We start from the raw sequence: 15,555 nt of genomic DNA, 5'->3' as shown, positions 1-15,555 counted from the left end.
TCTTTATAGCTTTTGTCCCATTTTCTGTGGATATGCATAGAGCATACAGCAGAAATACGAATGCATGTGATCATGTAAAGCTGCCCCAGATCCCACTGGGGGTGTGCACAACGTATGGTATACATAAAATACCACCTCTGTAAAGTCTGAAAATTTCTGAATTCGGTATCACATCTGGCTCTGTGAGGTGTGGTAAGGGACTGCAGACCTACACTCACACTAATAGTTGCCCTTCAGCAACAGTTACCCAATCCCAGCCAGCTTTCACCTTGGGTCACTGGGATTGTCACCTTGGTGCCACTTTCTGCCCCCCAAGATTCCCTTCTTCTCCTCTCATCCCCTGCTGGAGCTTGGCAGCCTTCTACATGTGCCCTGGGGTTCCTAGTCATTGTCCTGAGGGTTTAGAGACCAAAGATCCAGAAACCATGGAAAGAAAGTTTCTTCCAGGAGCCAAGAGAGAGGGGCTGTCCTGTTGCTCAGAGGACATCCTCTCCCTCATCCTGACTAGACTTATGGTCCCACAAGACCCTCATCCCATCACAGGCACTGGCAACCCCAGGCCCATATCCTGATGATCTTCAGCCCAGAGAGCAACACTGGGCCGCAAGGGTAGCTGGGGATACCAGGACAGCAGCCCCAGCACCGCTGCCCTCTGGCCCTGACTGTGGCAGGTAACTTGAGGACATTTCCACTGAGTCATCTGTGACCACTCGCACTGCTTTTTTGCCTCCTTTCCAGGAATGGAAGGGTTGTATGAACATCGTCCAGTGTGGGAGGGATGAAAGGGGGAGGGAGAAGTGGCTGATGGGAAAGCCCAGTCTGTATGGTTAAAGGAGTGACGCTGGAAGATTTGAAAGATTGAAGGATCAGAAGAGTCAGGTTTCCAACTGTTAAGAGTATCTGTGTGGGTGAAGGAGACAGACGGGTATGAGACAAAATGATGAAACAGAGATGGGGCAAGGGGTGGGGGAGGAGAGACAGAGACAAAAAGACTTGGAAAGAGACAGAGACTATGAGAGGTTTTTTTAAAAATGCTCTCAAACCCGGCCTAAGAGTTTTTCAGCAAACATTTCTGAAATAGACCCAATATATCGCTACTTTTTGAAAATTAATTAATTAATTTATTTATTTATTTTGGCTGTGTTGGGTCTTCGTTGCTGCGCACAGGCTTTCTCTAGTTGCGGTGAGCAGGGGCTACTCTCTGTTGTGGTGCGCGGGCTTCTCATTGTGGTGGCTTCTCTTGTTGTGCAGCACAGGTTCTAGGCACAAGGGCTTCAGAAGTTGTGGCACATGGGCTCAGTAGTTGTGGCTTGTGGGCTCTAGAGCACAGGTTCAGTAGTTGTGGTGCAAAGGCTTAGTTGCTCCACATCTAGTGGGATCTTCCCGGACCAGAGCTGGAACCCACGTCCCCTGCATTGGCAGGGAGATTCTTAATCACTGCGCCCCCAGGGAAGTCCTAAATTGCTACTTTTAATAAAAGACTTGGTCAACCCAAGTTCATGTGCCTGAGGCACAGTGAGGCCAAACAAACTGAAAGGTCGGAGTCTGGAGCAGAGAAAGGTTTATGGCAAGGCCCAGCAGGGAGCAGGGGCAGCTCATGCTCAAAAGACCCAAACTCTCCAACGGCTTTGAGGGAAGAGCTTTTAAAGGCAACATTTGGGGTGAGAGCTGCAGGGTGGACGACTTTCTTCCAATTGTTTGGTGGTGAGGTAACAGGTGATGTTTCAGGAATCCTAATCATTAACCTTCTGGTTCCAAACTGTCTGGGGTCTAGTGCTTGTGCTTGGCATGTAGTCACCATCCTCCACCTGCACGGGGGGATAGGGTGGGGTCTTAGTTCCAGCAGAGCAACTCAAAGATATGTGTCGGATTGTTACGTATATCCCTCCAGGAGGAACTAGGACTGTGTTTTATTACTGAACTATTGTTTCTTGACTGCTTTTACTTTGTTTCTGCATTCCCTCACTTTCCTAATTAGTAACTTCTTGAATCTGCTCTTCAGGAACTCAGGGAGGGCCTAGGAGACTAAAGCCTTTTTCTACAAACAGGAAACAGGGAACACAGAAAGGCTTTTGTACCCCAAGGACTTCCATGGTGGACCAGTGGTAAAGAATCCGTCCTTCAATGCAGGGAGCCCGGGTTCGATCCCTGGTCAGGGAACTAGATCCCACATGCAGGGGCCCAAGGTGTGACCTCAGTGATCTGTGGTTGAAGCTGCCACACACTGGCCTGGTCTAGGTGAGCCAACAGGGCCCCAGGCTCTGCTGGAAATTGAGCAAGAGAGCTCCTGCCTGAACCGGTGAAAGCACTGTTTTTGCAAGACACCTTCAATCATAAACCAAGAGGCTTCTGTTTGTTACCTGTGTGAGCTTGGGCGAGACACTTTACCTCTCCATGCCTTGGTCTCCTTGGCTGTAAAATGGGCACAGTGTCCTATGTCCCTTTTAGGGCTGTGTGAGAGCTTGATAAGGTGATGCATGGAAAACACTTAGAATAGCGCCTGGCACATTTACATGATTCAGTCATGTAATTTACATGATTCAGCCTGGCCTGACATACATTACAATTTCCCAGTACTTTCTGGGGACCTCCTTTGGACAAAGCGAAAAGTAAGTTTCCCTGGGATGGGGAACTAGAAGATAGACTTACACACACGGGCAGCTCCATCCAATGTCTTGCGTCAGTCACTCCTGCTGTCACTTCTGCCCAGAACAAGACGCCCAGACTAACGGCAGACTGAGTTCTAAACACTGCTGGTACCTCAGCCTCTTCAACATCTGCCTGGAGGCTCCATCCTTAGCAGCCTAGACAACCCTGCTCCAGGCAGTGAGGCAAGAGCCCAGCTGTGATTGCTGGGGCTTTCCACTCTTATTTCAGAAGCTTCGGGCAGTCTTTGAGGGAGGGCTGTGATGATTGACCCCTTTCTTCTTTCTAAGACCGTCATTAAAGACACTCCAAAGGGCCCAGTGGGGCAGTAACCAGCAGGCTCTTCATAATCACAAAGGCAGGAAGTGGGGCTCAAGAGGGAGATGTGCTTTTCTGCTTTCGAGTCTTCCTAGCACCGTGGGACCAGAACTGCAGGGCCAAGAGAGAACCTTGAAAACCCACTTTGCAGGTTTGTCAAAAACAACTCTTGGGCTTCCCTGGTGGTGCAGTGGTTAAGAATCTGCCTGCCAATGCAGGGGACACGCGTTCAAGCCCTGGTCCGGGAAGATCCCACATGCTGTGGAGCAACTAAGCCAGTGCGCCACAGCTACTGGGCCTGCACTCTAGAGCCCACAAGCCACAACTAGAGAAAACCCACGTGCAGCAACGAACACCCAATGTAGCCAAAAATAAATTAATTAAAAAAAAAAACCTCTCAAGGGACTTCCCTGGCTGTCCAGTGGTTAAGACCCTGTGCTTCCACTGCAGGGGGTGTGGGTTCCAGTGATGCTTTCCAGCGACAGTGGAATGCTTTCCACTTCCAGGTGGGAGCCGTGTCCTGCAGACCTTGCCCACTATCCTTCCAGGTGGGATGGCCAGCACATGCCCCTTTCTGGATGACCCCGCTGAGGGTGCAGTGCAGTGGCTCCTTTGGACCTGATTCTTAGTTCAACCCAGGACATAACAATTCCTGCATCTAATAGGCTTAATGATCTGGGGTAGTTATCCCAGGTCTGGGGCTTCTTCAGGGACCCCAAGGAAACCATCTCTCGCTACCCAAACCTAACAAGACTGACTCCTCCCAGAGCCTTACTAGGCTCAAAATTTTTGGTGAATATGGGAGACTGGAACAAGCAACATGTCAAATATCTACTTTCTTTTCTACTTCATTGATTTTTGCTCTCATTTGTATTATTTCCTTCTATTTTTTTCTAGGTTTGATTTATTTACCTTTTTTTCTAGCTTCTTAAAATAGAAGCTTAAATTATTTATTTTTTAGCCTTTCTTCTTTTCTAATATACATATTTCAGCCTATAAATTTCCCTCTGAGCACTGCTTTAGCTGCACCCCACAAGTTTGATGTCACATTTTCACATCTCTTGTTTTTAAGATCTATATTCTACTCTTCCTTGATAAACTAAAATATTCAGACCAAGTCCTGAATTCCAATTTAAACCACAATGTTCACCCAAGTTCTCACTTTATTTCCAGAACTACATGGCTGCAGACTCTGTAAGAAGATTTGAAAGAGTGAATCTCCTGAGGAGTTTAGGTTCCTAAATGCCACAGAAGAGAGTCAAAAGGAACAGTTTGATGACTCATGCCTTTTGTTTTTGATATATAATTTCAGGACTTCCCTGGTGGCGCGGTGGTTAAGAATCTGCCTTCCAGTGGTTAAGTACCTGCCAGACACTGGTTCAATCCCCAATCCAGGAAGGTCCCACATGCAGCGGAGCAACTAAGCCCATGCACCACAACTACTGAACCTGCACTCTAGAGCCCGTGACCCACAACTACTGAGCCCATGCTCCACAACTACTGACGTCCTAGTGCGCCCTAGAGCCTGTGCTCCGCAACAAGAGAAGCCACCGTGATGAGAAGCCCACGCACCACAACGAAGAGCAGCCCCCGCTCACCACAACTAGAGAAAGCCCGCGTGCAGCAACGAAGACCCAAACGCAGCCATAAATAAATAAATAAATATTTTTAAATTGATATATAATTTCAATTGAATAAAAACTGCAAACATGATTTCTGGAAATGAAAGTAGCAACTCATACAAGCAAGGTCTTCCAATGCCTGTAGAACAAGGCTTACTTTAAAAAACACATTTTAAAGTTAACAGAACATCTGCTAACGTTGCACTTCATTAAGAGCTTAAAAAGAGAAACCAGGGCTTCCCTGGTGGCGCAGTGGTTGAGAGTCCACCTGCCGATGCAGGGGACGCGGGTTCGTGCCCCGGCCTGGGAAGATCCCACGTGCCGCGGAGCGGCTGGGTCCGTGAGCCATGGCCGCTGAGCCTGCGCGTCCGGAGCCTGTGCTCCGCAATGGGAGAGGCCACAACAGTGAGAGGTCCACATACCGCAAAAAAAAAAAAAAACAGAAACCAGTAGAGGGGTGGGATAGGGAGGGTGGGAGGGAGACACAAGAGGGAAGAGATATGGAGATGTATGTATATGTATAGCTGTTTCACTTTGTTATACAGCAGAAACTAACACACCATTGTAAAGCAATTATACTCCAATAAATATGTTAAAAAAAAACCCAAAACCAGAAACCACTTGTATGTTGCTGATCTAGACTTATTAAATTTATTTTATGTCATTGCAGTCACTTTTACAGCAGTTTAGATTTATTTTCAATCACATTACTGTTCACAGAATTCACAGAATTCATTAACAAACTAGTATTTTACATCCAAGGGTTTTTAACAGCACAGCAAGATAGAAAAGAGGTGCTTGGGAGCGGAACCCGAGTCTGATTATTTAGATAGATGTCTAGAACATTATTGCTTTATTAGTTCTTTTTTAAAAATAATAAATTATTCCCAGGGAACCCACCCTGCCAGGTGTTCTTTGTACTGCAGCTGTCCCGGGTTCACTCAAGACATACCTGACACAGGGGTGCTGGTCAAATCACCCACCTGTGTTCTCTGCTGCTCTGAGAGCTGGCAAGGCAGAACACCCCCTTCTGTGTAAATACTTTCTACAGCCTGCCGTGTTCCTCCGTGGTCTTGCAGTTGACGGGCTGCATTCACATATGGGACTCTACGTAAAACTTAAATTAGACATAAACAAGAGGGGCTTGGTGAATGGGGACTAACGCTCCTAAAACAGCCACTGAGCATGCACGGGAGAGTGTCAGAAGCAACAGAAATACCTCGAGCCTCAGTCTGTGAGGAACATCTTAAAGAAAATGTCCTCGGTGGTTATGGTCCAATGTGGGCGCTTTGTGACATGAACTTGAAGACTTCTGGGTAGATTTCATGGATGGGTTTTCTTATTTCGTTCCATGTGAATGTGCATTTTGTGAAAAACATCTTGGAGTTTTCCTCATGGCCCCCGAAGCTCTGCGGATCTGTAGAGATTGGGGCTGGAGGAGGACTTGGCTTCCTCAGGGACGCTGGCGCTCCCACCGCATTTGGGGCAGGATCCCTGAGAAGTGGTGGCTGCGTCAGATTCTGGAGATGGAAGTGGATGCTGGGTGCGGAGTGCAGGCTGCCACTGGGGCCTCAGTCCAGCTTCTTGTCGTTGTCTGTGTTGTGCACAGAAGCTAAGAAGTCGACAATGAGCTTGGCTGTCTTCCTGGGTCTCTCCATCACCACCGAGTGCCCGCAGTTTTCCAGGAGCTCCACCTGGCAGTTGGTAATTGACTTGGCCAACATGTCCGCCCCAGACACGTCGAGCACCTGCAGGATGAGAGAGGAAACTAGACGGAGAAGGTTCAGACCCCTGTGTGCTCTGTGGACAGAACTCCCATCCAGGCCTGGCAGGGGTGATTTTTAGGACGAAGTCACTTCAGTGTTGGGGCTTGTGGCTCTCTGACGGAAGTGACCACATGCCTCATGTTTTATCCTGCAACTCGGCGCTAGGAGGTGTGCAGCTGGCGGCATTACTGAGGCGGAAACACAGTCCCTGCCCTGAGGACATCCTGGTCTGGTGGGGAAGCCAAACAGGAGAGCAGACAAATGCAACACGATGTAGCGATGTAGCGAGGACTCTGATAGGGGAGGATCCTGGGAGCTGAGAAACCACACGGGAGGGGAATTCATGGAAGAGGGAGCAGCCCAAGGGTGGGAGGTCATGGCAAATGCAGGGGACAGCAAGGAGCCTGGTGCTGTCTGAGTGGGGATGGATGTGGGGTGGGACAGAGGGGGTCCACTCCTCCAGCCACGCCGGGAGTCAGGCCTCAGTCTGAGGGCAGCTGGGGCCATGGGGCTGTGTCAAGGACAGCGGCCAGTGATGTGATCAGGCTGGGCCAGGAGAACGCACCCTGCCCCTGGACTAGGGGAGCCCAAGCTGTGGGGAGTCCACACAGGAGACGCGCAAGAGGGGAAGACTAATTATCACAAGCTGGAGGAGTATCTCCTGAAGGTCCTTTGGGGGGTCCCTGAGCTGTGAGACCTCTGGCACTGAAGTTTGTGAATAACAGGGAGTGTTTTTCCAACGTGGAGGGCACCAATTTTCCAGGGCCAACACCTTTTGAACAACGCAATTTCATTTTCACCTGGGTTACCTTGCTACTTTAACGCCAACCTACCGACTTTCTCCCCAACACCCTCCTTTGGTGTCGGGTTTCTATTCACTCCCCTTCTCTTAATCACTTTCACCTTCAACTCATCCCAGACAAGAAGGGCCCTCCTCTCCATCCATAACGGCAAGAGCAAAACCCCAACAAACTCGAGCCCTGTCTGTTTTTGAGCTTTAGTCTCATCAACCCAGATCGTTAAAACCAAGATTTGCCACCCACTGGGAAGCAGGGTGAGCAGAACGCAGAGCACCCTGGGCTGCACAAATGCAAAAAGGAACAGCCTATGGGGAGCATGACAGGATTCCGCCTCTCCCTGTTGGTCCCTGAGAGCCCACATCACCTTTGGGATTTTTAGAATGAAGAAAGGCCTTCATTGTTCTGACTGATTTCTGACTGAATGACTCCCTGCTGGCCCAGCCTGGGTCCCACTTTTCCTATCAGGCGTCCACAAAGCTGCTTTCAGTCCCTGGCTGGTGCGAAGGAAGCACAGGAGGCCTCCCTCCTCTGGATGCCCTCGCTCCCGTGCTGTGCATTCTCGGCTGCACCTGGCCGAAGGGAGATAGCTGCACACTGACGCCACCACCGCTGCCTCCCCGCCTGTGCCAGGCGCACAGACCTGGCTCCCCCTCCCCAGTCTCTTCTCCTGGGTCGTCCGCGGTCGTGAGCCTTTGTGGTGCAGCCTGAGTTCCTGCCTGTGCTTTCACACACATACAGTGGGGATGTGCAGCCTGCTCAGGGCTCACAATGGTGGCTTTCACCTTGGTGCCACAGGGGAGCTGTCTCAACAGGGAAAGCTTTACTCTAATTCCTTTCTCACGACTGTCAACAGCATAAGACCGCTAGATACCCTTTAACAGACACTGTAATTCTGTCTGCCTGTGGGCTCCATTTCCCACCGTCTCCTCTTGCTTTTTTTTTTTTTTTTTTTTTTTTTTTTGCGTTACGCGGGCTTCTCACTGCTGTGGCCTCTCCCGTTGCGGAGCACAGGCTCCGGATGCGCAGGCTCAGCGGCCATGGTGCATGGACCCAGCCGCTCCGCGGCATGTGGGATCTTCCCAGACCGGGGCACGAACCCGCGTCCCCTGCATCGGCAGGCGGACTCTCAACCACTGCGCCACCAGGGAAGCCCTCCTCTTGCTTTTAACTTTCCAAGAACTTTCAATAAGATATGATTTCTAAAGAACAGTTGCAAACCAAAGGGGAGCTTCTGGGGTATAAATGAGTATTTCTTTGCTGGGTTTATTATGGGTTGATTGTGCCCCCTCCCCAAATCCATATGTTGAAGTCCTAACCCCCAAAACCTCAAAATGTGACTTTATTTGGAAATAGGGTCATTGTAGATGTAATTAGTTAAGAAGAGGTTATACTGGCGCAGGGTGGACCCCAAATCTAGTATGACTGGCATCTTACAAAAAGGGAAAATTTAAACACAGAGACACATAGGCACAGGGAGAATGCCATGTGACGATGAAGGCAGAGATGAGGGTCATGCATCTATAAGCCAAGGAACACCAAAGATTGCCAGCAAACTCCCAGAAGCTTGGGGAGGGGCATGGAACAGACTCTCCTTCAGAGCTCCCAGAAGGAACCAACCTGCTGACGCCTTGATCTTGGACTTCCAGTCTCCAGAACTGTGAGACAGCCAATTTCTGTTGTTTAAGCCACCCAGTTTGTGGCACGTTTTTACAGCAGCCCTAGTAAACTAATAGAGCCATCTGACAAAGCCTATCAAAATTTAAAAATGTACAAAGCCTCTGACCTAGCGATTCCACATTTAAGAATTGACCCTTCAGATATGCTCTCAACACTCCACAAACACACATGTATAATGATGTTAACTGACATGTTGTTTAATGGCAAAATTGAAAATGACCTAAGTGACCATCAATAGGGCACTAGTTAAATATACTGCGGCAGAGCCATATAATGGAGTACTATGCAGCTCCCAAAAAGAACATAAAATTTTGTTTTGGGCAAGGATCATTCACGAATGATAAATCTAAGGGGAATGTTTGATGAGGAGCAGGATATCTGCACAGTCTCAAAGTGCCTCCCCACAGACTGCTTATCAGTTGCCAGGGGAGAAATAATTAGTCTATGATGAAGAAAACAAGACGTCATGACCAGACAATCAAAATTCCCATCACCAGGACTTCCCTGGCAGTCCAGTGGTTAAGACTCTGTGCTTCCACCGCAGGGGGCATGGGTTCAACGTCTGGTTGGGGAACTAAGATCCCACATGCCTCACAGTGTGGCCAAAAAAAAAAATCCCCATCACCCAGTGGCAGAAAGACACTATCCCTCTGAGGATGTGATATCTTATCACCCATGAGATAAGGGATATATAACCTGAATTTAATCATGAGGAAACAGCAAACAAACTCAAATTGAAGAACATTTTGTAAAATAACTGGCCTGCCCTCTTCAAGTATCTCAATGTCACGAAAGATAAAGACAGACTGAGGGAAACATTTCATATTAAAGGAGACGGAAGAGACATGACATGCAGTATGTGATCCTGGTTCAGGGGGCAGGAGGAGGGGTCTACGTAGGACGTTATTGAAACAACAAATAAATTTGCAATATGGACTATAGATTAGTTAAAAGCTATTGCATCAATGTTAAACTTCTTAAATGTGACAACGTACTGTGATTATGTGAGAGAATATCCTGGTTTGCAGTAAATACACCTTGAAATATTGGGGGTAAAGGTACATAATGTAAGCAACCTGCTCCAAATGATCCAAAAATACATATTTCTAGATCTATCTAGATGAGGATGATAAAGCCAGTGTGGCAACTGTTAAAAAGTTGGTAATAAATAAGATGTGGTACACACATACCATGGAATGACACTCAGCAATAAAAAGGAACAAACTGCTGGTATAGGCAACAATATGGATGAACCTCAGAAACATTATGCTTGAGTGAAAGAAGCCAGATGCAGGGCTTCCCTGGTGGCACAGTGGTTGACAGTCCGCCTGCCGATGCAGGGGACACGGGTTCGTGCCCTGGTCCGGGAAGATCCCACATGCCGCGGAGTGGCTGGGCCCGTGAGCCATGGCTGCTAAGCCTGCGCATCCGGAGCCTGTGCTCCGCCACGGGAGAGGCCACAACAGTGAGAGGCCCGTGTATCGCAAAAAAAAAAAAACCAAACAAACAAAAAAAGAAGCCAGATGCAAAAGACTACATGCAATACGATACCATTTTATGAAAATTCTAGAAAACTATATTCTAGGCAAAACTACAGAAACAAAAAACAGATCAGTGGTTGCATGGGGCTGGGGTAGGAATGGAGATTAACTGCAAATGGGCAAGAGGGAACTCTGGGGAGTGACAGAAGTGTTCTACGACTGGGCTGCAGTGGGGTGCACAAGGTGAGTTTTACAGCATGTGAATTATATTTCAATAAAGCAGTTAAAACAGATGAAATTTGGTAAAGCAATATAGGAGTACTCTGTACTATTTCTACAATTCTTCTATAAATCTGTCATTATTTCAAACTAAAATATTTTTTAAAATAGAATGAGTAGATCTGTATGGGCTGATATGAAGTGATTTCTAAGGTATATCTTTCTTATATATGTGAACTAGGGTGCAAAATAGTATATATATAGCATGTTTGAAAAACTTACAGATAAACTTATTTACGCATATTGATATATGCTTAGAATAGGAGCGGGCAAACAATGGTCCCCTGCTTGTTTTGTGACTAAAGGTTCACTGGAGCTCTGCCTGCCATTTGTCTGCATGTCCCCATGTCTGCTTTTGCAACACACAGCACAGTTGAGTAGATGTGACAGAGAACTTATTGCCAGAAAAGTTGCAAATATTTACTATCTGGCCCTTTACAGAAAATATCTGCCAACTCCTGCCTTAGAAAATTTAAGAAATATACGCAAGACTGTAAGTGCTGCCTCGACGCAATGGGAATTGGGATTTGGAATGTTAAAGAGACCAAGTTCGGGCTTCCCTGGTGATGCAGTGGTTGAGCGTCTGCTTGCCGATGCAGAGGACACAGGTTCGCGCCCCGGTCCGGGAAGATCCCACATTCCGCGGAGCGGTGGGGCCACTGAGCCTGAGTCATGGCCGCGGAGCCTGTGCTCCGCAACAGGAGAGGCCACAGCAGTGAGAGGCCCGCATACCGCAAAAAAAAAAAAAAAAAAAGAGACCAAGTTCGCATTATAAATCTCTTCGTACTCTTTGAAGTTTTTTGTACCATGTGATTATATGGCTTTGAGAAAAATAATTTGCAAAAATGATTTAAAATTGCCTTACAGGCTTCCCTGTTGGCGCAGAGGTTAAGAATCCTCCTGCCAATGCAGGGAACATGGGTTCAAGCCCTGGTCTGGGAAGATCTCACAGGCCGCGGAGCAACTACGCCCGTGCGCCACAATTACTGAGCCTGAGCTCTAGAGCCCGCGAGCCACAACTACCGAAGCCTGCGTGCCTACAGCCCATGCTCTGCCACAAGAGAAGCCACCGCAATGAGAAACCCGAGCACCACAATGAAGAGTAGCCCCTGCTCGCCACTGCTAGAGAAAGCCCGCGCATAGCAACGAAGACCCAACGCAGCCAAAAATAAATAAATAAATAAATACATTTATAAAATAAAGCTTTTAAGCATGTTTAAAAAAAAAATTGCCTTACTTTTTTTTTTTTTTTTGGTGGTATGCGGGCCTCTCACTGTTCTGGCCTCTCCCGCTGCGGAGCACAGGCTCCGGACGCGCAGGCTCAGCGGCCATGGCTCACGGGCCCAGCCGCTCCGTGGCATGTGGGACCTTCCCGGACTGGGGCACGAACCCGCGTCCCCTGCATCGGCAGGCGGACTCTCAACCACTGCGCCACCAGGGAAGCCCTGCCTTACATTTTAAGAGGTTAACGTCATTGCTCTCAGCTCACAGAATGATGCTCCCCGTGAACACTGGCACCTGGACCAGGTGTGTGCCGCCTCTTCCTGGGATCAGAAACCAGCCAGGCTCCCATTATAAATGACCTCTAGCTTTTCCTCAGAGCCTGGTGTGACTGACACAGGAGGTCACAGGGACACGCTACATACCTGATCTTGTTTCCCCCAGATGATCTGCGTCGGGACCTTAATCTTGTCCATGTTCTGATGGAGGGAGTATCTCGACTTCTCACTGACGATCTCCAAAAACACTTTTGAGAGAAGGAAAATAAAGTGAGTGCATGCTGGGCTGTGCCATGGACACCACCGAGTATAGACAGTCTTTGAGTCTAAGCCACTGCCTTTTTCTTGAGGGGCCCCAGAAAACTATCAGTCTCAGAAATGTAAGAAAAAAGAGCCAGCCACCCATAAAGCTTGACTTGTCACACAAGCTCAGAGCTTAACGCAGGGCTACTTACGTTTTCGGTAGAAATTGTTATGAGGGATGCGGACGTCGACAAGGCCTTGCAGGATCTGAGGATAAATAACCCAAAGTCAGAAGGCAAGGGAAGATTCATATCCTCAGGCCTCACATGGGTCTGGGACGACGAAGGAAAAGAAGTCCAGCAGTTTAGGGTTCCAGCAGTTTAGGGCATTGTCAAGGTCTGTAGGGCCTGGTCCTCCAAATTCCCATGATGTACTATGCAATGTAATGGGGAGTTAGGCTCATAAGAGGCTTTTTTCTTTCTCATTAGAAAGGAACTTTGGTCATGCTGTGAAGCCAAAGGTCCCCTGTGGCATGTAAAATACACCTGAGATGGCCTGATAACTGCTTTACCTTTGAGAAAATCTCCGCTTAGCCTGAGACACAATCAGGATGGAAATAATATCAAGTAATTATTCAGTAATACCCAATGCAAAACAGGTCTATTCAAAAAAAAGTAAACCATTGGGGATGAAGGGCCTCTCAAACAATGAAGAAATAAACGATGCGGACATTGTGGGAAGGCTTCCGGTGTCCTGTGCTCCTTGTGTGACACTGTCCTGGCCCTCCCTGCCGCGGGCTGCAAGGCAGCACAGGTGGACAGGCCAGGCCTGCGGGACCTGCGAGACGGGCCCAGAGAGGTGTTGCGGCCGGAAGGAACACGGCCCGCCTCTCCCCCCGCCTCAGGGTTCTTGAGGTAGCGTCCAGGGCTCGCATTAGCAGCCATCACTCCTCTCATCTCCCTGGGAATGGTCTGAACCCCTTCACTGCACTCTCAGGAGTCCTGTGCACTGACTGAAGTGGGAAGATCCTGCCGTAACTGCTCTGGACTAAAACACACCCTCTGCAGCATGACAGAATCTGACTACTCTGGAAGTGGAAGCCCAGAGGTGAGGCCAATGGCAAGCTGTCCAACACACAGGGCTGAGCATCAGACATCTTCTTTGTTCTACTATCTATCCTGCACTCATGCATCTATCCATCTTCCATCCATCCATCCTCCACCTCTGCTCCACCTACCCAACTACCCATCCATCCTGCATCTCTGACTCAGACATGCACATGTCTATCCATGTGTCCACTTATCCTGCATCCGCCCATCCATCCTCCATCACCTATCCATCCTGCACCTCTGAATCATATATGCATAAGTCTACCCACGTATCCATCTATCCTGCATCCACCAATCCATCCACCCTCCATCCCTGCTGTCTCCAGACATTTTCCCATCCATCCAACCAAGCATTCAGCCATCCAGCTATTTTCAGCATCCCTAAATCATCGATGCTTGCACATGCATCAGTTCATGCATCCATCTATCCTGTATCCACCTACACATCCATTCTCCATCCCTGCATTATCCAGGCTTCCTCCCATCCATTGATCCCTCGAATCTATACCTAGGAGCTACCTCATGCAAGAACAGCCAAAGACAGAGTCCTTGCTCTTACAGAGGTAAGAATGGAAGACACAAGCAAGCAAACAGACGATCATAACACAATGTGACACAATGGGCTGAGTGCTCGGGTGCTCCAGGAAAGACTTTGGGACCTGCATTTATTTTCTCCCAGTGTTTTCACATCCCTGACAACTCAAAACATGGAAATTTCTAAAACCTGTTTGGCCACTCTATTCTGGAAAGAGATCAGTGGAGAGGGGATCAGTGCAATGTCATGACTGAAAAGAGGATTTCATGGATAGAACATACCGCAGAATCTGATTCTGGGTGCTTCCTCAGACATGGGCCACACCCATGAATGAGTCATGTTCACAACTTCTAAATAGAGTCCATTCTCTCACCTCCTAGGAGGACCCCCCCCACCCTGAGGCAGGGTCCAGTTCCTGCAACAGAGTGAGATAATTTGCTGTTGTGAGGTCTCAGCCTCAGACTCTCCTCTCTTGGTTTTCCACTGCACATTCCCTACACAACCTCATTTAGACCCAAGACCTTTAATATCATCATTGGCTGATGGCTTTAACTGTACAACTCCAGGCCAGACTTTCCTCAGCTCCACCTATATAGCCAACTGTCTACTTGACACCTGCACTTGATGGTCTCACAGGGAACTTGAACTTCAAACATCCAAAATGGAGCTCTTAGCTTATCGCTCAAGCCCACCCTCCGTCTCCTTCTCTTACTCAGAAAACACTACCTTTATCCAACTGAAGTACCAGAAAGTCACCTGGGACGCCTCACCGTCCCTCATCCTTCATTCCAATTTGCCAGTAAGTCCTGTCTTCTTCCTTCCAAAGCTTCTCCGGTCTTGTCTCCACTGCTACCACCCCAGTCTACACCACCCTCATCTCCAAGCCACAACAGCACCCTAATGGGTTTCTCTGCTTCTGTCTGTGCTCACCTACAATCCTTCAGTGTTTCTCTTATTGTACTTAGAAAAACTCCAGTCTCCTTCCCATAACCTATAAGGTCCTACATGATCTAGCCCAGTGGTTCTCAAAGTGGTTCTTGGGAGTCCAAGACGTCAAACTATTTTCATAATAACACTAAATGTCACTTGTCTTTTTCACTTTCATTCTCTCTAAAGCATACTGATGTTCAGAGCCTACATAATGGGGGATAATGTCATCATTCTGAAGGCTAATGAAATAAGTGCTGTGTATCCTTGTGTTTTAAGTTTTTCTGAGTTTTAATTTCTAATATGGTAAATATCAGTAGTTATAACCTCTATAAACAAAGGCTCATTGGGGTTCTCAATAATTCTTAAGAGTGTAAAGGGGTCCTGAGATTTTTTAAAAAATGAGAATCTCTGGGCTTCCCTGGTGGTGCAGTGGTTGAGAATCTGCCTGCTAATGCAGGGGACACGGGTTCGAGCCCTGGGCTGGGAGGATCCCACATGCCGCGGAGCAACTAGGCCCGTGAGCCACAATGACTGAGCCTGCGCGTCTGGAGCCTGTGCTCCGCAACAAGAGAGGCTGCGATAGTGAGAGGCCCGCGCACTGCGATGAAGAGTGGCCCCCGCTTGCCACAACTAGAGAAAGCCCTAGCACA

General features: G+C 48.2%; 1 protein-coding gene across 5 annotated transcripts in view; it reads right to left on the bottom strand.

The window, feature by feature from the left end:
- Positions 1-5,207: 5,207 nt before the first annotated feature.
- Positions 5,208-15,555, bottom strand: part of ABHD6 (abhydrolase domain containing 6, acylglycerol lipase) — a 53,430-nt gene continuing 43,082 nt past the window's right edge. For all 5 annotated transcript variants that reach the window (XM_060109788.1, XM_060109785.1, XM_060109784.1 and 2 more), the window contains exons 8-10: positions 12,544-12,598; positions 12,236-12,336; positions 5,208-6,334 (exon numbers count right to left, since the gene is read on the bottom strand). In XM_060109788.1, coding sequence (XP_059965771.1) covers positions 6,158-6,334; positions 12,236-12,336; positions 12,544-12,598 — 333 coding nt within the window. In that variant the 3' untranslated portion in view covers positions 5,208-6,157. The remainder of the gene's footprint in view (positions 6,335-12,235; positions 12,337-12,543; positions 12,599-15,555) is intronic.

This window comes from Mesoplodon densirostris, chromosome 10 (genome assembly GCF_025265405.1).
Source record: "Mesoplodon densirostris isolate mMesDen1 chromosome 10, mMesDen1 primary haplotype, whole genome shotgun sequence".
Lineage (NCBI taxonomy): Eukaryota > Metazoa > Chordata > Mammalia > Artiodactyla > Ziphiidae > Mesoplodon > Mesoplodon densirostris.
This window is presented reverse-complemented; position numbering and strand designations above follow the sequence as displayed.